At 37.7% G+C, this 27234-nt stretch overlaps 1 protein-coding gene across 1 annotated transcript in view; it reads left to right on the top strand.

Annotated features, from left to right (window-relative positions):
* Positions 1 to 3711: 3711 nt before the first annotated feature.
* The window catches only part of LOC101848712 (ankyrin and armadillo repeat-containing protein), a 43693-nt gene continuing 20170 nt past the window's right edge, over positions 3712 to 27234 (top strand). Inside the window, exons 1-14 of the mRNA XM_005090146.3 lie at positions 3712 to 4181; positions 10013 to 10273; positions 11123 to 11430; positions 13573 to 13759; positions 14650 to 14758; positions 15331 to 15469; positions 17092 to 17196; positions 17850 to 18021; positions 20030 to 20213; positions 20877 to 21096; positions 23255 to 23456; positions 24637 to 24845; positions 26198 to 26302; positions 26872 to 27098. Coding sequence (XP_005090203.1) covers positions 10020 to 10273; positions 11123 to 11430; positions 13573 to 13759; positions 14650 to 14758; positions 15331 to 15469; positions 17092 to 17196; positions 17850 to 18021; positions 20030 to 20213; positions 20877 to 21096; positions 23255 to 23456; positions 24637 to 24845; positions 26198 to 26302; positions 26872 to 27098 — 2421 coding nt within the window. The 5' untranslated portion in view covers positions 3712 to 4181; positions 10013 to 10019. The remainder of the gene's footprint in view (positions 4182 to 10012; positions 10274 to 11122; positions 11431 to 13572; positions 13760 to 14649; positions 14759 to 15330; positions 15470 to 17091; positions 17197 to 17849; positions 18022 to 20029; positions 20214 to 20876; positions 21097 to 23254; positions 23457 to 24636; positions 24846 to 26197; positions 26303 to 26871; positions 27099 to 27234) is intronic.

Genomic DNA, 27234 nt, shown 5'->3' with positions numbered 1-27234 from the left:
ATGAGGATTAACGAGAGAGTGTGTTTTCATCATTTAGAAAGAAAAAGTTTGTACTCAGTGTTACCTCCTTTCCTACCAGAAATGTACAGTGGAATCCTGTTATAACGAGAGGGGGGGAACCGGAGCAAATTGTCCTTTATAGCAGGATTCTTGCTATAAGGGATCCAGCAATAAACTCAAAGGAAACTGTAAAGTAGGCCTGATGTATGAGTTTGGTGTTTTGTTTATTTCCTTTTGCTATCTCCCCTGATGATGAATTTGTTTCAACATGACCTTGAGGTCTTACTTGATAAAAAATCGAATCAGGTTTCTTTCTCTAGAGCTAGATCTAGCGATGTTGACTGACAGCTTGGGGTTGGCGATCAGAAAGAAAGGGCTTTGGGCTAACTCGCCCGCTGAGTTTTCCCCCCACCCCACCACACCCTGCGGTGCATTCCGTCAGCTTGTTCACGTCACTCATTCGTTCCAACCATCAAATTCAAATCACTGTGACCTCTCCATTCCCGCATCGGAGAAGTGAGAGGCTTGGTAGGCCTTGATAATCTAAACTAGGCTTACACTGACCTATCACGCGACGCATTCTGCTTGTCTGCGCATGCCACACCCTCCCGACTCAGTCGCTCCGGCCTTCATTGTTGACACACATGGGCTCTCCCATTCTTTGTTTCGCTAGATCACCAACAAGTTTCTCAACTGGCGAGGTTTTACATTATGTATAACTGACCTATGTTCTGTGCACAGCAGCAGCAATATTCCGCTATAACCGATGTGCGTGTTTGTCTAATGGCGCTATAGCGGTATTTTGTTTACAAAGGTAAAGAAGAGAAAAAAAACGGGGTTTTAGAATAGTGTCTTTATAACAGACTTCTCGTTTTTTTCCTGACTCGTTATAAGTGGATTCCATTGTATTTGACTTTACTGGCCTTGTTTAGACAAGTTGGGATTGGTAAGCTTTTTTGTTTTGTTTATAATATGCTTTATTTTGAAATTGTTGAATGTTTTTTGTTTGTTTTTTAAAAATCAAGGTGCGATGAGGACTAAGTCATTTTGTGCGGGGTTTCAGGATTATTCTGTGTTATGTTATTGCTTCTTAAATTAGTGTTGCTATTGGATGCTTTGGTTTGCATTTGACTCTTTTTCATCTCTCAGAGATTGTCCAAGTATGTGTTAGAAGCTACTATTATTCTCTCACTTAACTTTGGTCTTGGTCTTGTTTCTCAAGGAAGAACTTGCTTTCATACGTTGTAGAATGTGCTTCCTTTTTCTTTTTATTTCACTGTTTTTTTCTGGCTGTTTTCCCGACTTGGTGATAAGTCTTTCTTCTGTAAAAAGTTGACTTTTTGGTTTCACAAGGCTAACAAATAATCTTTTGTAAAGTAAACTAATGGACTATAAGTGGATTTCTGGTGTATGTTTTGGATACATACTCACATAGTGAGAAAGTTGATTCTTTTTATTTCTTCTTTCTCATTGGAAAAAAACAATACAACTTTGCAAGACTTGTGATTTTGAATAAAAGTTTGAATAAATGCTGTCCTCAACTTCAACTGTTTTACATAAACGTCTTTTAACAAAAATAAATGTGTTTGTGTGAGTTGGTGATGTTGGAAACTCTTGGATTACATGTATTTTGCAGAAAGACCTCAAGTAAGTGTTCTTTTCGATTAATACTTATGGAAAGACATCATAATGTAAAATTAATATTTAATGACATTGACAATAGCTTGAAATCTGTAAGGAACATTGAGTTTCCTGTTCAAATGGTGGGCAATAAAGCAGATTTGCATCTGGTTGAATGAGGGCAATTGGGAAATAGGGGGGGGGGGGGGGGGGATGGCTTAAACCATCAAATAAAATGAGCATGTTGGTGGTTGGCGGGTGCTCTAGTGAGGTTTGCTTCTTCTTCTTTCCTATCCAACATCTATTGCCTTTATCTCTCATTCTTTTCATCGCATGTAACTTTGGAGAGATCCGAAGGAAATATTATCAATGCAAAAAATTGCAAGACATTTTTTCCGTCGTTGTTCCCAGCAGAATTTTGAATTTTATAAAGGCCATTGGCCTTTATGGCAAATTGTAAAGTGAAATTGATACTATTTAAAATTTTTATGTTAACTAGAAAAATTGTTTTAGATCGAAAATTTATATATATCTACATTGATTTTTAAACATTTTAACATATTAAAGTCTACTAAAAGTAAAAGCTAACCAACCGTGCAGTGAACTGTTGCGAATGCAAACAACTAGTGTTTTGCGCGCTCATATGACCTTACGCAGTTGCGAGCGCCGTAAAACCCTATACCACTACTACTACTGACCTATTTGTGTTGCAAATGCTATATGGTGCAACCCTTATTAGCTAAAACTAAAAAACAACAACCCAAAAACAACCTAAAATGAGCACAACAATGCCTATAGTTTAGCAATGGTCATAAGGCTTATTATTATACATGGCTAAAAGATTAAACTTTTTCCTTTTTCTTGGAACAAGAAGAATTAGTGTAGTGAAAGAGTAAGAGTAAGAGCTAAGTGGTTAGAATTGGTTGAAACGTGCACATGGATGGTAGGTGGGTGCTCTGGTGTGGTCTGCTCCTTTTTTCCAATCAAACATCTAATGTCCTTATCTCTCTCTCTTTTTTTTTACTCTCTTGTAAAATCTTTATTCTCTAATCTTTGGCCCTTAAATTGACCTTATTGGGTTGTAAGTGCCTTTAAAATGCTTAGGCCTACTAAAATAAACAAAAAAGGGGGAAATTAAAAAAATTGTCTGTGGCACCATGGAGAGAATAGAAAAAAAGTGGCTCAATTAAACTAAAAAAAAATGGCAGGCAACTACCTCAGTTAATATCACAATGGGCTTCGATGTGGATGGCCAGGGTTCGAATCCTAAAGGGATTTTTTTTCAAGGTTCTGCACTCATTTAGTTTACGGGAGACTGATGTGAGCTAGTTCAGAGGTCCAGTCTCTTAGTGTCTTACTTAATTTAAAGTGCTGAAATTCAGTGAAATGGGCATTAACAGTATACTGCAAGAAGGTTGAAAAAAGGAGGGGGGTGGCATAGGCCTATTTGGAAGGCCTATATGTACATTGTTTTTAACCTGAGTAGTTACACAGATGAACCGTGAGCTGGAAGTGCTTCAACTACAGCTGAAATGAAAACGGATCAGCTTAGTTGCAGTTAACATTGAACCCCCCCCCCCCCCCCCTTTTTTTATTTGTTTCAAAACTTAGTGTTATTTATGCTTTGGAGCAGAAAGCTAAAAAGATCTTTACTTATACTTTTAAAAAATATAGTCGCACCCAGAGAAGCGTCACTACAAATCGGATTAAAAATTAAAATTCTTGCAAAGTCGAACCAACTCCTCCGAAAGAAAAAGATACAATGTAGTGAAAGGAAAAAATAAAAACGAACGAGAGGAGAAACCCACATCAACGCAATCCGAAGAAACTCAGAATGAGAAAAGATGTAAGATACATGACGTGCACAATATTATTAAGTGAAGAACAAGGAGCTTAGAACTACGGTAAACTCCTTGGTGAAGAATAATAGAGAAAAGGTGGAAGAACGGAGATATGCAGCGGATGAGAGGGAAAGTAATTAAAAATAGGTAGAAAAAGAATGGCGAGAGGATAAGGATGAATTCAAAGAATTAGGAAGTAAAAAAACGGGGGGGGGGGGGGGGCGGCAGAAGGAATAGTATTATTGCAGAACATATAACGCGAATGACAGTAGGAGCAGAAAGTTGACCAACAATAATTACTGGTGTCCTTTGCGAGTTTTGCGTTTATACTTTATTATTCAGTACATAAAATAATTGTTATGTGCATGGAATCAAGGGACGACCTAATACAATAACAGTGGCAAACAGTGAATTATTTTTTCCTCGGTTCTTTCCGTGGTTTTCTCTAATATATATGATCGATTAAGACAGTACTGTTAATGCTCCCCTCTCCCAATGTTCTGCATCATAAGGCCTAGATATATATATCTAATGGAAGAGGGTAAAGAAACAACCGTGTTGCCTATCGACTAGTCTCGCGAGATGTGAGATGTGAGACGTGAAACAGTTTGGCAGTGTCCAATGAAAACAATCATGGCTGACAGTTTGCGAATGGCTTTTGGGAAAGTTGTAAACCGGTAGCGGTTAATGGAATAAATTGAACAGACTGAGCACAATCAAGTGAGAATCTGCTTCCAACTTATGAACATTTTTTATGTGGAAAGTTATAATGGTGTTATCTTGTAACTATTGTTTCTACTTCTTAATATTTTAGTAACTGGTCCTGAAACTATGGACGCCACATTTCTAGTCTTGTTGACAACCGTAATAATTAATAACTAGTTCATTAGTGTCGGGTCAGTTGTAGGCAAAATAATTAAAACAGAAGTGTGCTGTCAGCAAAATTATTGATCTATTGTTTTTATTATTTGCGTATCATACGCCGTATGGTAATTTTGCCGTTTTAAGCTGATAACGATTCCAGTAAATCCTAATCTCAAATTTGAAATGTCCTCTACACAAGCACACTCACACTACGGTATCTTGTAATCAAATTCTGTCACACCTAGTCCTGATGAGTGTTACTTGTCACTCAGACCTGTCATCATTATCAGTGATAACTGCTTAAGATAAAATGCACTTAGGTAATAAGCTTCAATGGAGTTTCTTGTTGTTATTCGAGTTGGTACAACCACAATCACTGCATTGATGTATCTTTGTTGTCTCTGTAGAAGTAGCCTATAGGAGGCCTACAGAAAGTACAGTTCAGTTGAATAATAAAACTTCTTATTGATGTTCATGTTCTGTTGCTGTTATTTGCTGTTGCACTCATAAGTGATAATGAGATTTTAACAAACTGTCTACTAAGCCAAGTTTTTTTCATTTCGTAGAATTATTTTAAAAGTTGATATAATGGTTAAAAGGTTTATTTTGCTGTGCTCACTCTTCCAGTGTTGGCCTACTTTTTTTGGAGTATGTAGGCCTATATATTATCTTTTGTTTGCAGCCAAAGATGGTATGTTTATGACTCTAGAGCCTGTGGTAGTCACCATGCAAACCAGATTTGAAATGTGAATTATCTGCCATAGACCAGTGAAGGCAAAATGGTAGAGTTGGCACACTATGCACACACACACACACACACACACACACACACACACACACACACACACACACACACACACACACACACACACACACACACACACATATATATATATCAAGGAGATTAAAAGTAATGGAGGATGCTCTGTTGGCGGCGCCGCACGCCTGATAGGAGCCCTCTCTTGCGGCGGAACCGTGGGCTACCTGCGCTGCGCGATTGCCCGATGAAGGCACTGAAATCTAGATAAGAAAGAAGGTTTTATTCTGAGGTCCTTCAGATTAGGCAAGTCAATTAGTAAAAATGCCTTGCACCTGTGTTGTATTTAAGTGTAAGAACCGATATGATGCTGCAGTGGACCGAAGTTTTCACAGTTAAGTTGTTTCCCTTTTAAAAAATTTGAATGAAAGTGTTTCTATGCCCCCAGCAACACAATTTAAATCATTAATATTCATAAGAGGCTGGCTCCGGCGCTACATGCCAAGGCCAACCCAGGCTGAAAGAGATACAACACCCCAGCAGAAAGACTTGAGGTTTAAAAGTATTCTTATTCATAAATATATATAATTATTTTGAGTATATTTAATTATTATGAGTGTGTATGTATATACACATTATACATTTTAATTAAAGATATTGCTTTCCTTTGTGTGTGCAAATTAAATGCTACTGTAGTCTAAATGTAGATATCTAGAGGCTCCATTAGAACATGAAATCAATACTCAACAACAATAATGATGAATATTTTCTATGTTAAAGAAACACCAAACCATATCAGATGAGGGGAGAGGGTAGGGTGGGGTGGATAAGAGTTTGAGTCTTGTTGGATAGAACTATGCTTGGTTTAAGTCTATTGTTGCAGTCTTCACCTAAGATCCCACAATCAATAATTCCGGTTCACTTAAGATTCTACTGTTAAAAAATAAACCAAACAAAGCAACAACAAATTTTACTACACAAGAGTCATCACTAAGATAAATTATCCCCCTCTGGAGTGTAATAAGGGACTAATAAAACGCTGCTCTCCATATCATACTTTACTGAACAAAAAACCCCAACCCTTCAAAGGTTATCCACGCTCATGCATGCGATCACACCTCCAAGGGTGCTGTTATCTCTTTAAAAAAAAAAAAAAATTTGAAATCATTGTGCGCTCCACTTTGGGAAAACCAGGAAACAAAATGATTGTGATCAATAATTTTATTTATAGACCAAGACATACTGTTAGCAATTAGATAAAGCAAACATCGACCCTCTTTTGTGTCCGCTATTCCTTACACATAAAGTTAGTTATGGCGCACGCCTAGAATCATGCAATCATATATCTTAACTTCAGTTTAAAAGTATATTTTTTATCCATTTCTTATAATTAAATATTTTAGCATCTTGAAAGATTATCTTCATAATTTGGTATGTTTGATAATTTAATGTTACTCGGACGACAAGTTTTCTTCTTATTTTACACATCTTTTTGATTTTTAAACTAGATTATAACATAAAACTCTTAAAAAATTGAACAGTCCGTATCACACACATAATTTTTTTTTCTCCCTGTCATTATCCGTCAGCGCGTCAGTTGATCACAATCTCTCTTTCTCTCTCTCTCTCTCTCTCTCTCTGTCTGTCTGTCTGTCTGTCTGTCTGTCTGTCTGTCTGTCTGTCTGTCTGTCTGTCTGTCTGTCTGTCTGTCTGTCTGTCTGTCTCTCTCTCTCTCTCTCTCTCTCTCTCTCTCTCTCTCTCTCTCTCTCTCTCTTATTTATTTTTCCCCATTCTCCTTCGTCCCTTCTCAAGGCCCGCCCCTCCTCTTTCATTCCAGCCCCATCCCCTCTTCCTTGCGTGCATTCCCCCGCCCCACCCACCCCCACAGCGTGGCCCAGCCCGATAAGATTCTATAAAAAGAAACGCCACAGTTCGTGATTTAGCCCACAGTCAGTCGCCATATTTGATCCCCACCGCGAAGAGAGAGAGGAGGCTCCATTAGTTCTAAGCTCCTTGATATATATACAGTGGAAACCTGATATAACAGGGATGGTGGGAGTAGAGAAAATGTCCTGTTATATCCGATCCCTGTTAAATCAGAAATGCAAGGAAAGTAAGCATTTGTGGACTAATCCAGCTGTACTTATTCATGGGTAGTTTCCTTGGCCACAAGTACCCACGAACAGGGGTTTTGGCACCAACTTTCTCCTTGCCTCCTCCTTAAATCACATCAGAAGAGCTTGATCCACAGCAGCTGCATTGGGTAGTCCCTGCCAGTGGAGCTTGCTTTTTGTCAACAGCCTGGATTATTTCATGTTGTTTTATTTTGTCAACTGAAAGGCATTTTCTCTTGCGCTTGACATCGTTGGCGACACATTACGCGTGCGTGTTGCTAGGTTTCGGGCTAGATCGTGGTAACCAGCACACCGCAGCCCTCTCTCGCTTTACACGCTGCGCGTGCTTGCAGTGGCATGGATAGCGTAGGCTTGCTCCATCACTGCGTTACTCTCTCTCTCTCTCTCTCTCTCTCTCTCTCTCTCTCTCTCTCTCTCTCTCTCTCTCTCTCTCTCTCTCTCTCTCTCTCTCTCTCTCTCTCTCTCTCTCTCTCTCTTTATCTATCTGTATATCTATCTCTCTCTCTCTCTCTCTCTCTCTTAATTTCTACACATTGTTAACGAGCTTTTGTCCCTGCTATAACCGGTTGGGCTCCAAAGAGGCCCTGTTATTGCCGATAACTTTTAATAGAGACAAAGAGTAAGAAAAATCGGGGATTTCTAAAAATCCCTGTTATTACCGGATCCCTGTTATTACCGGACCTGTTATATATGGTTTCCACTGTATATATATATATAATATATATTATAAGGAGCCTATCAGTAAAATACTTAAGTGGTAATGCTAGTACAATAGCTCTGTAGCGATAATGATGGTACATTCTTGTGTCATGCATGGGTGTTCAACGGGCATGAAAAGGAAAGTAATTTCAGTTTTTACATGTAGGCCTATATGTAAGCTTTTAGTGCAAGAGAATTTTTTTTCAAAATATTATGAACCTGACACACTTTAAAAGGAAGTATTGGGTTCAACGGTAGTGCCATCACTGTTCCCCTTTCACTCTGCTCAAACCAGTTCAGAAGAAACCAAGGATATAAAACCCCCCCAACAAAACCCAGACACTCCCCGTCTTGTAACAATGTTGATGCCTGCAGTGGCATGAACGCTGCAGATAATGGTGTTCTTATCAAAACTGTAAAACTCATTAATGAGGTTCTTTTTTCAGACCACATGGAGAGATATAGAGAATGGAAACATTAGAAAATAAAGGACAAAAACTATTTTATCAAATGTTTTGTATAAATTATTAAAGAGTAGGGCTCCAAGAATTTCCAACGCTTAGGGGGAAAGTCTCTGAACTTTCTCCCAAAAGATGAGCACGCTCTCCTGAAATTGTGCTTGGATAAAGATATTTTAGACTTTACTTGCTTATAGAAAATGAGGGGAAGGAAAAGGAAGCAAGCAAATTCATTTTAACTTGTGTTTTTAATAAACAATTTCATTTACACACTTCCCCCCCCCCCCCCCCCGATAATAACAATAACAAATATTTAAATTGAATTTATGTTTTCCATCAGCTGTTGCTACATTGTGTGTGCATGTATGCCATATGATTAGATAACAATTTTAAAATATCCAAAAAAACCCAAACCTTTAAAAATATCAGGAAAGAGCTGGAACTCAATGCTTCACACTCAAGAACAGCAGACAGATATAAGGAGCCTATCAGTAAAAATACTTTAGTATACTATATACTATAGTTCTGTAGCAATAATGATGGCACATTCTTGTGTCATGCATGGGTGTTCAACCGGCATGAAAAGGAAAATAATTTCAGTTTTTACATGTAGATCTATGTGTAAGCTTTTAGTGCAAGAGAATTTTTTTTCAAAAGGTTATGAACCTGATACACTTTAAAAGGAAGTATTGGGTTCAACGGTAGTGCCATCACTGTTCCCCTCTCACTCTGCTCATAAAGTAAAGAACCAGTTCAGAAGAAACCAAGGATATAAAAAACCCAACAAAACCCAGACACTCCCCGTCTTGTAACAATGTTGATGCCTGCAGTGGCATGAACGCTGCAGATAATGGTGTTCTTATCAAAACTGTAAAACTCATTAATGAGGTTCTTTTTTCAGACCACATGGAGAGATATAGAGAATGGAAACATTAGAAAATAAAGGACAAAAACTATTTTATCAAATGTTTTGCATAAATTATGAAAGAGTAGGGCCCCAAGAATTTCCAACGCTTAGGGGAAAGTCTCTGAACTTTCTCTCATAAGATGAGCACGATCTTCTGAAATTGTTCTTGGATAAAGATAGTTTAGACTTTACTGCTTGTAGAAAATGAGGGGAAGGAAAAGGAAGCCAGCAAATTCATTTTAACGTGTATTTTTAATAAACAATTTCATTTACACACTTTGCGCCCCCCCCCCGATAAAGACAAATATTTAAATTGAATTATGTTTTCCTCCAGCTTTTGCTACGTTGTGTATGCATGTATGCTACATGATTAGATAACAATAACCCAAAAATATCCAAAACAAAACAAACCTTAAAAAATCTTCACACTCAAGAACAGCAGATTATTTTTGTAGTGGGATGGTGCTAGATTTTGCCTTCGCCAGCATAGATGCTCAGTGTGCAAGAGCGGGCACATGCAACTTCCCATTTGTTTATGAGGGTGATGTTACTGACGCAGGCTATTGTCTTATTATAACCTCTTTAATGTTGTAGGCTTTTCTAGTATAGTATAGTATAGTATAAGGTTTAAGGTATAAGAAAAAAAATGATATTATCTCCATAGCGCTCAAGAGTTTTGTAAATGATGGAATTGTTCTTGTGTATCCATTAAAATTTCCCATCCTCCTCAGGTGAATCATGGCAAGTCCTCTGGATGAAACTTCCCAGATGGGAACTCTAATAAGAGAGGCAGCGTCTTACTTTGATAATCTAGAAAGATACGATAGTCAAGAACTCTTGGCATTCAGCATGGCGCACTGGATGCTTTCGACAGATGTGTTTCGTCTTCCTACTGATCAGCCTCAAGGTCTTATCTCAAACATTTCTCCTAAAGATGACGCAGCAATAATTCTGTTTCCAGTGGATGACAAAAGCCCACCCTTGTGTTATAGGTAGGAAAGCATTCATTATGATCTTTATGTGCTCATGTTTCCAGTAATAATAGGTACTAAAAAATCCTATTATTCTTGTTATTCTTGTGTGTTTTTGAAGGATATTGATTGTACAAAATAAATCTTTTTACTCTGTCATTCGTAAATCAACATAATATTTAGAAAAAAGTGTATGTATTTCTGAATGAGTTTTTTTGTATACTACAGGCACTGCTCAATGGCGACAAGGCTCTTACAGATCTCCGTATTTGTTATAAATTTTTTAATCACAAGTATAAAAAAGATGAAAAGTGTTATTAAAGACCCATCACACACCTTTTCCACACAAACTGAAAGATTACACAGTGACAGATATGTACCTCTAAGAACAAAGAAAGAAAGAAAGATACAAAAAAAGTCTTTTACCGTCAAGTAAAAGGTTGCTGTCAGAATAAACACGAATGTGTATTGCTTTTTCAAGTATAAATCTATATAACTCGAGGGTCTTGTAATTAAATTCCTGCAAGTGGTTGAATGATTCATCTGATGTGATGTACATTTGTCAGCTTTACTTTTCGTTTGACATTGAATTTTAATGAGAGTAATATGTAGGCCTAATTAAAATTTTATATATACCTGCATGTGTTTTTACTGTCCTGTACAGCCAAGAAAGATTTCCCTCTGAGACAATAAAGTATTATCTTATCTATCTTATCTTATCTTACCTTACCTTACCTTTCATTACCTTATCTTATCATATCTTATCTTATCTAATCTAATCTTATCTTATCTTGAAAGAATGTACTGTTCAATTAGTTCTGTCTTATGAATCTTTGAAATTGTTAAATATAAATATATTATCTTTTTCAGAGAGGTTCATAATATCATCCGAGAGTTAACAATTGGTATGTATGTAATGCATCAAACGCCACTGATCTCATTGGAAGCTAACTATGACTTGGCTACTGTGTGCAATATTCCTCCTGCCTATCAAGACACCCGCATTGGACAGCTTTTGATAGCTGTGGACTACATGATGAAAGCACTATGGCATGGAGCCTACTTTCCAAAAGACAAAAGGACTAAATTCTCTGAACGATGGCGCACAAATCTAGATGTGAATGCGTCCGGAAAACCTGAGACAAAGAAGCCTCTTCTGACTGAGTTTCTAAGTGCAGGTAAATGCTTTAAATATCAATGTTTACACTATTTTCATGTGATATTTGTGAAACTGGGCAGTGTGAGTTGCATACTTAACTCAATCTCTATCTCAAGCTGCATTCTACGGCATAGGTGACCCATATTTTGTTTTCGCGGCTCAATAAATTTGTTCTTTATATAAATAATCTCTACAGATTTACACAGACTTCTATTTTACGCCTAAACTACTTTTTCTTTGAATTGTCTGATAGGCAGTTTGTTTTCTTGCATTTTGTTGTATGACATTTTGTGTTTCTGTAAAAAGTCTAGAAGAAATAACATTATTCCTTTATACAGTCATATGGAAAAAATGTCTGCAGAATGGCTTCCGTTTCTGATCCTGCCGCCATTTGATTTCGATCCCTTTAGCCTGCAAAATAGTATTGCAGTGAGGAAAATTGCAATGTAGGGAAAGAGTTAATGCAGACCTTTCACTGAACCCAATCTGATAAAACTGATAGTTTCATTTACGATTCAAAGGCTGTATAAGAGTTATTAACCTACAATTTTCCATGAGTTTACCATTTGAGTATGTTACTGTGCTTCAATATTTTTATGGTTATGGGTGCTTGACTATGTTATTATTATTATGTTCAGAAGATATAAAAATAAGGAGAGAGAAGGAATTACAGAGAGTAATCACTCCCGTTCAATCAGTGGTGAATTGATGGCATTTTACAGTTTAGGAAGGAAAGACGGAAAGTGTATTTGTCCTCATGTATGTAAGTCAAGTAACACATATGTCCACAATGTAGGCCTACATCGTGAAACAGAACTTTGTGGTGTTTTAAAAAAAAACTACAGTTGAATCTGCTCTAATGGCCACCTGTCCAAGACAAACAGCAGTACAGATGTCCACTTCCCACACCCCCCTTAAGTTTTTTTTTCCGTATGCGAGGCATCATGGTGAAATCAGGTGCTTGTCAAAATAATAAAATGCGAGAAATCAGCATTTTTCTGCCAGTTTGGAAATATTGAAAAAATTTTTGTTTTTTGACTCAATGCCTTGTATGTTGTCCATTCAAAAACACTTTTATATGAATTTTTATGAAAAAACATTGATTAAAGGCACAAAAATGTGAATTTGCAGGGACTCTTTAGCTTTGGAAGTCACCAACTTTTTGCAGCCATTTTCTCGCTAATTTTACTTCTGAAACCAGGGGACCCCACCTTCTTCAATCTCCAGTATCTCGACTTCTATTCTAGATAAATGGATATTTTTTTCATCGAAAGCAAGACTAATGAACAACCCTTAAGATGATACTAACAACTCCATATGCCCAAAAATTGACGAGCGCCTGATTCCATTGTGTTGTGACACATATTATAATGACAATATGTCCAATTGTCTGAGACAGACAATGTTCCCCTTGACAACGGGTGGGCATATTGGATAATTTTGACCATACATGCCATGTGTATTTTTTGATAGTGGAAAGATATGCTCATCGGGATAATTATCTGTTGTGTATTGTTATTTTGTTTTAGCGTTAAGTTTGAAACCCTTCATAACATCAGAATTTTCATCTTAATGCTTTATTTCTTTTGCATACCCTTATTAAATGCCTACATGGGCTTTGTTTGGCCTGGGAAAGTCTCTCCCCCCCCCCCCCCGAACTTTCTCCCTCATAGTAATGCAGCATACTCAGTTTATTTGGAAGCATTTCAGACCACTTTTGATCTGTCTACTCAATGATTTACGCAATGTTGACTTCACTTGGTGTGAGGCCTGCTAGATATGAATTCTGTATATATATCAGAAGTGCAGTGCTTGGTTTTCAGTAATTATTGAATCTTTTATCAGTGAAAGTGTTCTTTCTTCATGAAATCTGCTCTGATGTTTTATCAATTCTTAGAGAGGCTTGGACGCTCTTTGATGTTTTGTTAATTAATTTTTCATTATTGAAAGCAAAACCCATAATTTTTCTGTGGGTGGTTGGCAGGTGCTCTGGTGTGGTTTGCTTCTTCTTTCCTATCAAACATCTATGGTCTTTATCTCCCCTCCTTCTTTTTGTGTTTGTTACTCTCTTGTAACACCTCTAATCTTCGGCACTTATATGACCTTATTGTGTTGCAAGTGCCGTAAAACACTTACAAATTTTTATTTTTTTTTCTGAAAGGTCTCTTAGACATCACAAAAGATCCAGATTTCGGCAACATCTATGACGAAATGCCAGCAGAAATTGCAGGGGATGCTGAGATGGCAGAAGAGCGTCGTTTTTTCATGAGTCATGTTGACAGTCTGAGTATGAAGCTTACTTTTTGCCAGGATAAAGCAGAAAGCTACAAGAATATGTATATAGTGCAGTAAGTAGTATTTCTATAGATCTTATTTTGTTCTGGGTCTTTATCATCTTCTTGTTAGTTTCACTGATACCTTTATGAATGGTTGGGTAGTAGTTGCTGGTAAAAGTCAGGTCTACTCCTTTTGTTTCTTTGCACTTTTTTGATTATATTGATCTGTTATTTGTTATTTGTTTTTGGTGGAATGTGGTGGTTATTTTTCCATTTTGTAAAATTCCTTCGTAATTCAGTTATCATTAAGAAATTGTTAGAATACTTACTACAAGTACAGTTTAAGAAAAAAATATGTTCAAAATTGAGAAACTTTGATGGTGACTATTTACTTTTTAAACAGGGATTATGCGAGTCTGTGAAAACATCACAACCAGTAATTTTAATGTACATATATTTTGAAATTTATTTATTGTGGAGGTTTTGCATGGAGTTTAAAGCAGTGTGGAGAATGTAGGGAACTTTCCAGTTTATTGGAAATGTCCCCTTTTTTATTTTTCCTCACTAGTGTACAGCTCTTCCTCCTTCAAGCTGAGATCTTGTGTACTGAAACTAAATCCTTATAGGGGGGGAAAATAATCATTATCGACTGCATAGTGTAAGACTCCGCTATACACCATTATGAAAAGTGAGATACAACGGAGTTTCACACTGAGCAGTTGTAATGTTGTATAAATTTAAAGCATCGGAGATTTTCTCTTTGCATGAAAGTTGTGAATCTGTCAGCCCTTTCACAATTTAGAAATGATGCACATTTATAAGAATATGAATGGTTCTTTATGCTTGAAAAATGGCTTGAAAATGATCTTGCTTGTTACAGAAGATAAAAAAAAAAATTATAATGAATACACAGCTATATGAATTAAAGATGGTATTCTGAAAAAGATGTTTTTCCCCTACAGGGCAGATTATGAAGTGTCCAGTATCGTAAGTCTTCTTGACAACCAGATAGACCATACTGGATATGAAAGACTGAAGACAAGACTACAAATGCATGAAGAGATCATCAAGGTATGTTGCTTGTATACATTATGCCTCTGCTCTCTAAGATATTACATATTTGAGGTGAACGTTAAAATTAGAGAAAATAAAGGAGGAATAAAATTGGGAGATTGCTGTTTTTTAATTTCAAACTTGTCATTGTTTGAGAGACAAAAAACCTTTTAATTTGCACCTATGAAAGATAAGCAGATCTGTGAACGAATATTCCTTCTTCTTGCTTTTTTTTACCCAAGAATTTTGTTAACGGTCTTCAAGTTACAAAGGAAAGACAGAAACTTTTGAATGTAATTATATAAAAATAATTAATCTGATCCATCCCACTTTTTCGTAGATGTCGTGGAAGGTGATATGTTTGTTTTAGTAAGGTTTTTTCGGCGCTCACAACTGCGTAAGGTCATATGAGCACCAGGTGATAGGTTTAATAATGAAATCTTGAATAATTTTGTTAAAGAGAAGCATATCTTTATAAGGAGCATAGTTCAGGAAGAAACTAACAGAAGGAGAGAAAAGTTGAACCTTCTGAGGGTGCCCTCCAATCTTATAGAAAATTACGAAGGTCCTACTCTTGTCCCCACTTGCAGAAACACATGGCAGCCAAGCAAGAAACACGCAGGCAGCTAGAGCTTCTGAAGCTTGTCAGTTACCTGACGCCTTTCTTACTGGGCATGAGAAAAAGAATGAAAATACCTGACATCAACAAGCTGATGTCCCGGTATGGAGGTGAGTGTTTTAGTAAGAGTGTTACGAGAGAGTACCAAACACAACAAAGAAGGAGGAGAGATAAGGGTGCTAGATCTTTGATAGGAAAGGAGGATCAAACCACACCAGAGCACCCGCCAACCACCCGTGGGTTCTAATTTAGATGTACACAAATTTTATATATTATAAAATAGTAGTCTGCATAGAGATGCATGTTTTCTGTTTAAGTAAAAAGAAACACATCGGCCAGTATCAGTCGTTAAGTGCTAGGAATAAACAAGACTGATAGATGGTAGGTTTGGGTCAGGCTCGCTAAACCAACACTGGCGAGTAATGAACGGTCTGCTGGTACTACTTGCAAACGAATGGACGAATAGTGAACCGTCCGCTTGTGAAGCTTCAATCGCTTCTCGCTACTCTCTACACATCGGACGCAGAGACAACTGTTCGTTTAGCGAACAAGTGGACGGGCGGACAGAGAGACTTTGTGCATTAGAGCGGGTTGACAGATGGACAGAGAAACTCAGTGCATTGCATACTACTACCACAGTTATATTACACCGCATTCCCCCCCCCCCCCCCCCAATAAACATCACCCTTCTGCCCCAAATTGTAGCGAGATGCCATTTTACCCCCTCCCCAAGGCCTTTGGGCGGAATTCTTTTTAATTTTCGCCTTCATGATAAATTAGAAGGTTCACAGTGAGGTGAAAGGTTACACACATAATGCTACATCACCAGCCTCTCTCATTCCATGTGGCACAGCTAGTGGCTTGAAACATTAGGCCTGACAAACAATAGATGATAGGCCTAACCTCATGTCGAGTATCTTGTCTGCTAGAGTTTGTCCGTTCGCCTACTCACTCGTGAATAAAATTGTGGAGCGGACCCAAGAAATGAACTAACTTGAGATTCACAGTCCATTCGTATGGCCGTCCGTTACTTGCTCACTCCGACTGCATCCGGGAGTTACAAACCCGTCTGTCCATTCGCCCCAACTCTAATAGACAGAGACTGTATGTGGAGAGAAATAAAGCAGAACCGACCAGTGGCACCCTCCAACCACTGGTGAGATATGTGTCTTTAATGATATGTTATAGTTTCGATAAGCGTGGATTTTGGAAAAGGGAGTCTATTTTGCTACATCTTGTTACTTTAGACATGTATGGTTTGTTGTTATTTGAGATTTGGTTTTTATATTGGCACATTTAGTATAACGTTATAACAGTCAAGATTTTGTTGTTTGAGATAGTCAGCAGAGATATATATTTGGTGCTTCTGGGGTATTATGCTAATTGAGGTACTCGCAAGTCAACTGTTTGAATTAGATTGGTCAACAGAGTTTCAGAGAGAGCCTGATTTTCCTCTCTTTATTCAATTCTCACATCAATCAGTGAAGTTTGACAGAATACTCACTCTTGTTCACTCCCCTTCAAAACTTGCTTAATAGCTTATTCGCAAAATAGCACACTTTTCTTATCACCCAAGATGCATGCCCTAAGCCGAAGATCACTGTATTAATTATTATTATTATATATTATAATGTTGAACGTTAAAGTGACTTGGTTAAGAATGTACTTTTAGGAAAAATAAACTTAATGCACTGATTTTACTCTCATTTTGTCTGATATTTTAATCCCTCAGTTGACGAGTGCCGTACGGAACGAGAACTTCCTCCTCTCATTGTGGGGCCTGAGTTCAAATGTAAAAATTTCATGTTCAACGACCACTACTTTCATCTCCATGGAGGTAAGACTTTTTTTGCTTGATGATTTGCATCTGTATACTGTAGTTTCAATGTCTCCCACAATGGTTTTGGTCCTGACCTTCACTTTCTTATATTTTTTGTTTGTGGATTTTGAGAGTAGAAACAATGTTTAAGGGTTTGTTCCTTTTGTTTCAACAAATCAGTATTTCTAAAAAAGTTTCCTTGTGACTTAGACATGGGTCTTGACTGTGTATTTGGGAGCCACTATTCTCGGATAAGGACTAAAAATCTTGGAGATCCCATGTTCACCTGGGCACCTGAAAGATCCCTTGGTGGTTCAAAATTATAGAGGAGTAGGCTGTTATTCCATCATGTGGGCAAAATTCAAAATTTGAAAATTCCTTACCATAAAGAATGTCCTTATCACACCTAAAAATAGTAAGAAACACCCTCACATCTTCCTTGGTTCTTATGGTGGAGTTTTACACAAAGCAGTTGATTTTAAGTTTTTAAAAATGTTGGATGATTTTCCCTTAAACTGTCTTTTTAGATTAACTCTTGGATTTAAATTAGGCCATCAAAGGTCTATCACTTAATTTCTGTTACCAAGAACAACCTAAGATATTAACAAGCTCACTAAGATGAACCCAAATTTATATATTTTTTAGTTTCCTTGTCTTTTTTTTTCATGCAGGCATCACAATGGACCTTGAGACAGACACTATGACAGAAGCTCCATCAGAATTTATTGAAGGTTACAGTAAAATTGTGGAAGCAGCTCAAGTAGGCTTCCATGGCATTCTCCATTTAGATCAGGCTCCAAAAGAACACTACAATATACCTGTGGTGACGGTGGATGGTCAAGAGTATGTACTACCCGATTTTTACAACAGTTTAATGAGACAGACTCTGGCCTTTAACTCTTTATCTCCAAGAGGAGTAAACTCACTACGCCGGGTCCTTTTTTGGTACTAAATCTAAAAATGACAATAACGTCATTAAATGGGTCATTAAATTTTAAAAAGTGAACATTTTATAGTTTGTCATCTAATGAATGAACTCTCTGTAAAAGAGACCTGTTTTTGGCAATTACAGAAAAGTTATTTGATGTTGAAGTCATCGTAAAGGAATGCGCCAAGCCGCTGCCAGCGGCTCACTTGCACAGCGGTTCCGATTGCGAGCCACTGGGAGCGGCTTGCCGGAGATAAAGAGTTAAAGTGGGGCATTTCCACACCTTATGGCTTCACGCTCTGAGTCATGAGGTTGTGTATTACAAAAATGCTGGTCAAAGACCAATACTTTTTGTTACAAAGCAACAAGACTTTTGACATGCATATTGTGTTTTGAAGGTACAATCAAATCAGTGTAAAACGGCCTTGCATTGTAATGGAGAAAAGTGGCCATACAACACAGGTGGTCGTCTTAGGCAGGACTGATTTAAATGAAGAAAGCAAATCATTCTCTTTTGAGGTCCAAACCAGGGCAGACCTCAGGCTTTAGACTGCCGTAAGGCTAATTCAAAAGGTTTTTTTTTTTTCAAAAAGGGGGGTGGGTGTTGTTAGAAGTTTTTTGTGTTGTTTTGTTGGTTTGTTTTTTTGGTTAGCTTTCTTTTTGTTGCTGATTTTGTGCAAGGGTAAAATAAACGAAATGTTATGTAAGTAAGACAATAAAGACTGAGTGCAGTGGTAAAACAAATACCCTGGTCGCCACCACTCGGAGAAGGAGCAACGCTTCTGTTGCAAGTTCATATCAGCATCCATTGTTACTTTTTTTACAGATTGGGTAAACAAAACAGTGACCAGTCACCTCACACACGATTTGTGCATGAGTTGTGGGCGTGGCTTAATAGGCCTTTAGGTTATGACGGATCACTCTTCCCTTACCAGCAGTGGAAAATTTATTGTTAAGCCTACCCATTGGTCAACTTGGGTAAACATTCATTGGAGGGAATAACAATAACGACAGGCGAATGAATTATGACGGCCCGTCCACAGCATGAGGGGCTGATTCAAAATTTATTACAAAGCGTCAGGCAATAAACGACTGTGCCTGGCCACCTTAGGCAGGTAAATTTGACCATGGGTTGATAAAATAAGGTGGCTGTGTCCGTGTTGGACAGGTGACCGTTTTACACAGTTAAATTATATAGAAAAAACGCAAGGAGGGGAATGGAAAGTGGCCGTTTGTACAGGTGGCTGTATTATACAGGTGGCAGTCATGGCAGGTTTGACTGTATTTATGAATCAAAAGCAAGCAGTGGCAATGATGTTACTGACATCTGTTGATTAACACTTTGCCGCCTCATCTCGCCGATTGGCGATGTTTACCACCCCAGTTTCTTTTGATTTCCCTCCAAATATGATGGCAAAGTGTTAATAAAAATTGGCTGTTTTTGTTGTTTGTAATTCAGCATCCTTAAGGCTTATCCCTTTGACTTTAATACAGTGTTGTATTAGGATAGGTAAGCAGTGGGGATGGATTTTGCAGGTGTTTCTGTAAAATGTGAAATCATGTAACAAGCACTGCCAGTTGTAGATTTGATCGCCAGGGGAAAGTTCACCTTGAGATAATATTGGGAAGATACAGAGAATTAGTACATCTGTTGGTTTTTATAGTGTTAGCAACCGATAATCCTTATCAGCATCTTTACTGCTAACTGTAAAACTTCGCCTAGCGTCATATTGAAAAGTGACGTTTGGTGGGTTTTGACATTGAGCAGTTGATCTGTACTTTCTTCTTTATGCTCTGTTTCTTTTGGCTCCTTACACTGAATGGTACATCTAAACTGTGAAAAGAAAAGTCTTCTACTTTCAACCTTTCTACCTTGTGAACAAAGTGACAAATCCAATTAGTTATACATATTTTTTATTATAGGTACTATGCCATCATGCTTCAGCTTGAGACATTTTATGGAACAAACCCTCAACGACCTTTGTGGGTCAGAGCTTACTGTGAGGAGATGGACAAACTGAAGCCGAAGAGGTTGCCCATACCTGATAACAACATTCATGAGCAGTTCAAGAAAAACTTTGGTTACAAGAAAGCCATTAAGTATAAGGTAAACTGAATGAGATTTCTTCATATTGGCAAGGTAGACATGAAACTTACTGAACTAATTAAAGAAATATTTTGAAGAAGTCACTTTGCTGTTTTCATAGAATATTTATTTGGATAGATACTTGACATGTTGACTGCTTAGTGTCTCACTCCGCCCTATGCCATTTAAAAGAGTGATGTATGACGAAGTCTTATGATGAGCAGTTGATGTGTTTAGAGACTTTCTCCTCCTTTCTCCCCCACCTCCTCATTTGAGACGGATATGATTAAAATTAGTTACAGTTTGTCACATTTAATCTAAAATAAATTCAGATTAATTCAACTCTGATCTTGAATTTCCTCTTTATCCTATAAGTAGCTATTCTGGTCAAATGCAGCCAATGAGATTGTTATGTTACAGGTGGCATTCTTCATATTAGAAGCATTATTTTAGACTGAGTATATTTGTTCATTAGGATTTCTTAGCCCTGGGTATTTTTGGTGAAAAATAGGCTTAATTATAGGGTTGAGTAAAGTATTAGGATACTTTACGTTCTCTTTGTACTCACATTTGAACTATATGCACTATGCTCATATTATGTAAAGATCAGCTTATAGTTACTTTTAGGAAAGGCTACTGCTACATTGTATCGCTCTGTAAACATGAAAATCATTGTATTACCAGACTCCTTTCAATGGACTGAAAATCTGTGCTCAACGAGGGATGGTTGCTATGTTCAGTGCTCTGGCTCGCAAGATGACTGGATCTCGAATCAGCAAACAAGACGAGAATGGCTTGTCCTTTCTGCACCATGCAGCAATAAACAATCGTCCCCAAATCATGGTTCTGTTGCTCATGAGTGCAGTTGATGTGAACGTGAGACGCAACAACATTCTATCAACGGGTGAGCTGTTGGCTTTAATCATAATAAGGATAATAGTGCTGCTAACACTACTGCTACTACTACTACTACTACTACTGCTGTTGCTGCTGCTCCTGCTGCTGTTGCTGCTGCCACTGCTACTGTTGCTACTGCTGCTTGTGCTGCTTCTACTACTGCTTACTACTACCACTGTTACCTCTACTACCGCTACCACTACCACCACCACCACTACTACTTCTACTTCTACTTCTACCACCATTGTTACCATTATTATTACTTCTACTACCACAAATTTATATCATTACCACTAAATGCACTGTACAGCACTTACGTACCCCACTGTGGTCCGGAGTTTTTTCATGTGGGGATCAAATGAAAAGCACACACATGCTTGCACACACGTATGCAGGCACACACACACTCATGCACACACACACACACACACACACACACACACACACACACACACATTCACTTACACACACACACACGTACAACACACAAACTCACATGTATGAATATTATATACTCTCATAACCACATATTTTTAACTAATGATTTTATGCACAACTTACCCCATTCTACAAAGGCAGTTCAGAGATCCAGCTAACAGTCTCTTAACTATTTCTAGAAAAGGCGTAGTAAAGTGTTCTTATAAACTCCTCGAGACTATCAGTGAACCGTCTTTACTTTGAAAGGGCATTGATGGACCTAATCATGTGAAAGTATGCTCTCCATATCTTTTTAAGTTGTGAGTTTGGCTTAGTGAATTATATATCTGATATGCTGGCTTAAAATAACAAAAAACATTCTACTCATGAGTTGGAATGCGTAAGTAAACCACAGAAACAGATCTGTGTTGTCTTTTACACAGGCTAATGCTCACTGAATGTAAGAAGATATTTTTAAGGACACACTAAGCAAACAGACAGGGCTATTGTAGGAGTAGAAATTGTCATAGTAACTGCAGTCATGGCATAAATAATCATAAATATAAATGGTAGCACTGGCCGTAGTTGGAGGAGGGTGACATCAGTCAAGGCTGTTTGAGAGATTAAAAAGCAAAAATACAGATCCATTTACATTGTTTTCTCAGGAAGGATGTGGGATCCAGGTTCACTTTCTTCCTCAATGACGATTTCAACTACTACGTTAAATGTGTCCGTCCGCTCCTTTAGGAGTACCTCGTCGAGTCTAAGTCTTATAAAATTTCCGGATGGTAATCTGCAGAATGGAGTTGCTATCCTTGTTTTTTCAATCATTTTGTTTTCAGCATTCTTTCTTTCTTTTTTGTTTGTTTTGCTCCCTGTCTGTATTTTTTTGCTATAGTTCCTAGTTGTTTAGGGACAGATCATGTTTTGGGAACTGTAGAGAATTATCTTTTCTAGCAGGGTAGTGCATATGTTTCTTATAAGTATTTGTAGCTCTTGTTCTAAAGTTTTGTTTGTTTCATTTTGGGAAAAGTACCTTCAGGTTTGTCCGAATGTTTACTTATTTAATTACTATTAGATTTGGGTGTTGTTAACATTTGAAGTTATTTCTAAGTGAATTTGTTGTTTTGTAAAATATGTGTTCATTAAATCAGTTTTTTACTCTATTTTGTTTGCTGTTCTTCATTGAGACACTTGCTGTGCTTTACTTCGCAATGATTTAGTGTATAGTTGCTCATGACATAGTAGTCATTATATTTTCCTTTTTTAATATTCAATTTCTCATTATTCATGATGACATATGAATGTTATTAGTAGTCATAATATTTTCCTTTTTTAATATTCAATTTCTCATTATTCATGATGAGGACATATGAATGTTATCTTTCAAATTTAGAAATTGTCTAAGAAATAATGAATCTTGTTTTATTGTTAATTTAATTCAACTAGGGCTCTTTGTCAGGCATTTTTCTGAAGTAGTATTTTTATGTCTTGCTGGTGATGAAGTTACGACCTCTCTAACTAACATTCATGGAGAGCTACTTGCAGATACTTCGGCTATAATTTGTGCGAATGCTTTTCTTACAATTACTGATTTTTTTCTATTTTTCAAGCTCTTGACATACTGCATTTTACCTTGTTTATGCCTAGGTCCTGCTATAATTTATCGGAATGCTTTTCTAACAGTGACTGGTCTTCTTTATTTCTTAAGCTCTTGTCATTCCTTAGTTTCCCTTCTTTATGCCCAGGTCCCACTGCTCTCCACATGGCTGCTCGGTGTGGCTCTCTGGATGGGGTCACATGTCTCTTGGCAAACTATGCCAATATTCTGGCCACAGACCAGGATGGATGGGCACCGATCCACCACGCTGCTTTCTTTGACCATAAGCCTGTTATAAAGCTCATGGTTCGAAAAAACACAGGCTTGCTTGAACTTCCAACAAAAAATGAGTGAGTTGTTGTGGTGACTACTTATGAAAAATTGCCAGTGCTGTCTCACTTAATGATAATAATAATAATTTGTATTTGTATAGCGCATATCCATGCTCTACAGCATTCTCTATTCCCTTTACAACTATTATTATCTCAGCAGACTCTAGAACATTGGGAATCATTCTCGGAAGCATACATGGCAAGCTGTGGATTGCATGTGCTGAAACACTAACCAGCTGACAAGATCTTTTGCTGTCTATTATAGCTAGGTGCTCATTCCCACCTAGGTGAAGTGAGAAAAATTTGTGTTAAGTGCCTTTCCCAAGGACACAACATTGGATCTCTGACCAGATTCTAACCCACAACCTTACAGTTGCAAGTCTGAGAGCCACCAATGCCATACACTTCTAGTTAGTATGATAGTGTTTGAGTGCCTGTAAAATGGCAACTCACTCTAATGCTTTCTTGGAAGCTGAGAATGTTTTGGAATGTTCTGTAATTTGTTACAGTAATGGTTATTGCATAAGTGCATAAACCTTCTTTTGAGTAGGCATATCACTCTACAAATGCAGTTTGTTATTTTAACATGTAATTTTATGTGAATCTGTGTCCACTGGAGACTTGACTGATTTAATCATAGGAATGGTTTATATTGCCTTATTTTTCTCTGTTTATTCCCATGAATAAGTTCCACTATGTCAATATTTTTTAACATAACCATCGTGCCTTAGAGGTCACATGCAACCACTTAATTTGCAGTATGTTTCCTTTTCTCATGTTGGCTGGTAGCAAACTTCACCACACCAGAGGGTACTTATTATATCATGCAAGTATGGCTTCAGAATTACACACCCAAGGTTTTTTTGTCATAGGACAATAACAAATCGATTCAACACATTTCATTCTTTTCTGTGTTACTCTTGGTCGAATCTGTCTCTGTGGCCATTATTGTGATGAGGTTGTTGTATACTTTGAAGGTGGGTGGTTGATGGGTGCTCTGGTGTGGTGTGCTCCTTCTTTCCTATCAAACATCTATCATCATCATCTTTCCTCCTTTTTTTATTTGTATGTTACACTCTAGTAACAATTCTAATCTTTGGAACTTATATGACCTGATTGTGTTAAAGCGCCGCAAAACTCTTACCAAAACTAAAATACTATTACAATTCTTTTGTCTTGCATTTGGTTCTGTCCACAGTCAGAAATCCACTCCCTTGCTCCTGGCTGCCAGTTCCGGAGGTTTGTCAGCGGTGCAGTGTCTTATAGAGCTGGGTGCTATGGTGCGTACCAAGGATGGGGACGGCAATGATCTCGTCACCCTGAGTGCGCTCCGGTTTCACACCAACGTGCTGGAGTTCATGATACAGATGGACAGCCCTGACGCTCCGGTGTGGGATGTTTTAGTGGGTAAGTTTTCCTCTTCTTTTTATAAGGCAGGAAGGTGTTTTAGTTTTTTTTGGTCATAGGTAGGTGTTTTATTCAGTGTTTAAGGCCATTGGCCGGCAACACATAAAACGTACGCATTTTACAGAAGAGACTTCCATGAAAACAGCATAAATTATAAATGATATACCTATCAATAACATTTTAATATGGTGTCGAGTTGTTAACACAAAATTTCCATAATAAAGTAGAATAGGTTGTACCTCTTTTTTAAATTCTCTTTCTAGAGCATACATTATAGTTGCGCTCATATGACCTTATGCCGCTGCGAGCGCCGTAAAACCTCTACTAAAACTAAAATACATTATAGTTAAGTGTTGGTTCGACAACCACAGTGCTACTGAAGTTCTGATAAAAAGTGATGAGAGTTTTGTAAAGGTTTCTTGCCCAGTGTTAAAAAAAGGGAGAGAACGGAGAGATAATGGTCAAGTAATCTTTGTTCACTGTTCTTAAAAAAAAAGATAATCTCAATCAGTGCGTAACTGGCGTCTGTGGTGTAGCAGTTAGGTGCTTTACCGTGCACCATCACACACAGATGTGAGTTTGGTTTCCTTATGGGAAGGTTTTTTATTGAATATCTTTATCTGTCTGCTAGGGTTGGTCCTGACTGGCAGGGTTGATGTTGCCTGCCTCTTAAAGTATTTAAATGTAAGGCAGCGTGGTGAAATCAGGCTCTCATCAAAATAATGTTGAATTTTTTTTATTTGGCTCAACACCTACTTCCATTTAAAAGCATATTTCTCTGTGGATTTTACAGAAAAACGTAGATCAAAGACACAGAAAAACTAAATTTTGACAGTCATTTTCTGGCTAATTTTACCTCAGAGACCAGGCTACCCTTAACTTCTTCAATCTCAAATATTTTGACTTCTATTCTAAATACAGTTGAACCTGCCTTGACGGTCACCTGTATAAAACGACCATCTTATTTTATCAACCCACTGTCAAATTTACCTGCCTCAAAACTAGCTCTTTTGCCTTGTGTGAGTCACTGTAACTTTTGCTCGAAGGCTACAGTTCTATCTCAGCTATAAATGATGTGGTGTTTTTCAATACATATGAATGCATGAACAATATGATGTTCTGTGTACCTTATGCTAAAATGTTGTGTCATTTGAAATGAAATTTCTCTATGTGGATTAATAAAATTATCTTTTTAACAAGAAATGTAGGAACCATATTGTGCATCTCTGTGCTTCAATATTTTTTCTTTTATTGTTTTAGGTTTACATACATACATCTATCAATAAATTACTGAAAAAGAATGTTATATTTATTGCCAGTCCATCAGTGTCATGAGATTGCTCTTTCTACAGATATGCTTAATGACGAAAGTATGGCTAAAAAGGACAGTGCAGTGAAATGTTTAGAAGTGCTCTCAACATCGAAACCAGACCATTGGAAATGCATACTGGAAGCAAGTAAGAAGTCATGTCATTGTGTTGGTTTATAGTTGATAGGGACTTCATGTATTGTAGAGATGAGCAATATTTGTTCCCATGTGTCAGAACTCAACTTCCTTATCATTTCTCATTTCTTTTTAGCACCAGCAATTATACAGCCTGTGTTTGTGTTAGAAAGATTCATGACCTGATCCTTTGCATCTTGTTTGTTTGAACAATTGACTTGATAAGATAAGATAAGATAAGATGCATCTTTATTGCCCAGATCCTGACGCATTGGTTTAGTGTTTCACCATGTACACACACCCATACACAGGTACACACATACACAGTCTCACACACACGCACACGTACACACACATACACACTCACACACCCACACCCACACCCTCATCCACACCCCCCCCACACACACACACATGCACACACACAAACATGTACACCCACACACACACATACATGCACACACTTGCATACGCACACTCGTGTGCTCACACACGCTCTCTCACACATCTTCTCCTCCAGTACGACAATTATTGTTGTCAATGTTCTTTTCTCTGACTCGAGCAATGCTTTTTTTTCCTCAGATGGTGTCCCTGCCTTAGTGAGTCTCCTGCACCTGGACAATGTAGAGATTCAGTCTGTGGCTGCGTCTGTCCTGTGCAACACCTCGGAGAATTACGAGATTCGCCTGGCTCTGTCGAAAGCCAAGGCTGGCCCCATCCTCATCCAGCTGCTCAGTTCTGAGGTGGATGACATCCAGTCACGGGCGGCCATCATTCTCTCAGACATTGCCTGTATTGAGGGGAATCAGGTAACTCACTAAAAAGTGATATTGATCTGAGGGGGTCAAAATGGTGATTAAAATTTATTAAATTGTTGAAACAGTCCTGAAGTCAAGTTAACTTGATCAAGGTTTTGTATGCTCTAGATAGGGAAGATGACGGGTG

Source organism: Aplysia californica, unplaced genomic scaffold (assembly GCF_000002075.1).
Source record: "Aplysia californica isolate F4 #8 unplaced genomic scaffold, AplCal3.0 scaffold00013, whole genome shotgun sequence".
In the NCBI taxonomy this organism is placed as follows: domain Eukaryota; kingdom Metazoa; phylum Mollusca; class Gastropoda; order Aplysiida; family Aplysiidae; genus Aplysia; species Aplysia californica.
This window is presented reverse-complemented; position numbering and strand designations above follow the sequence as displayed.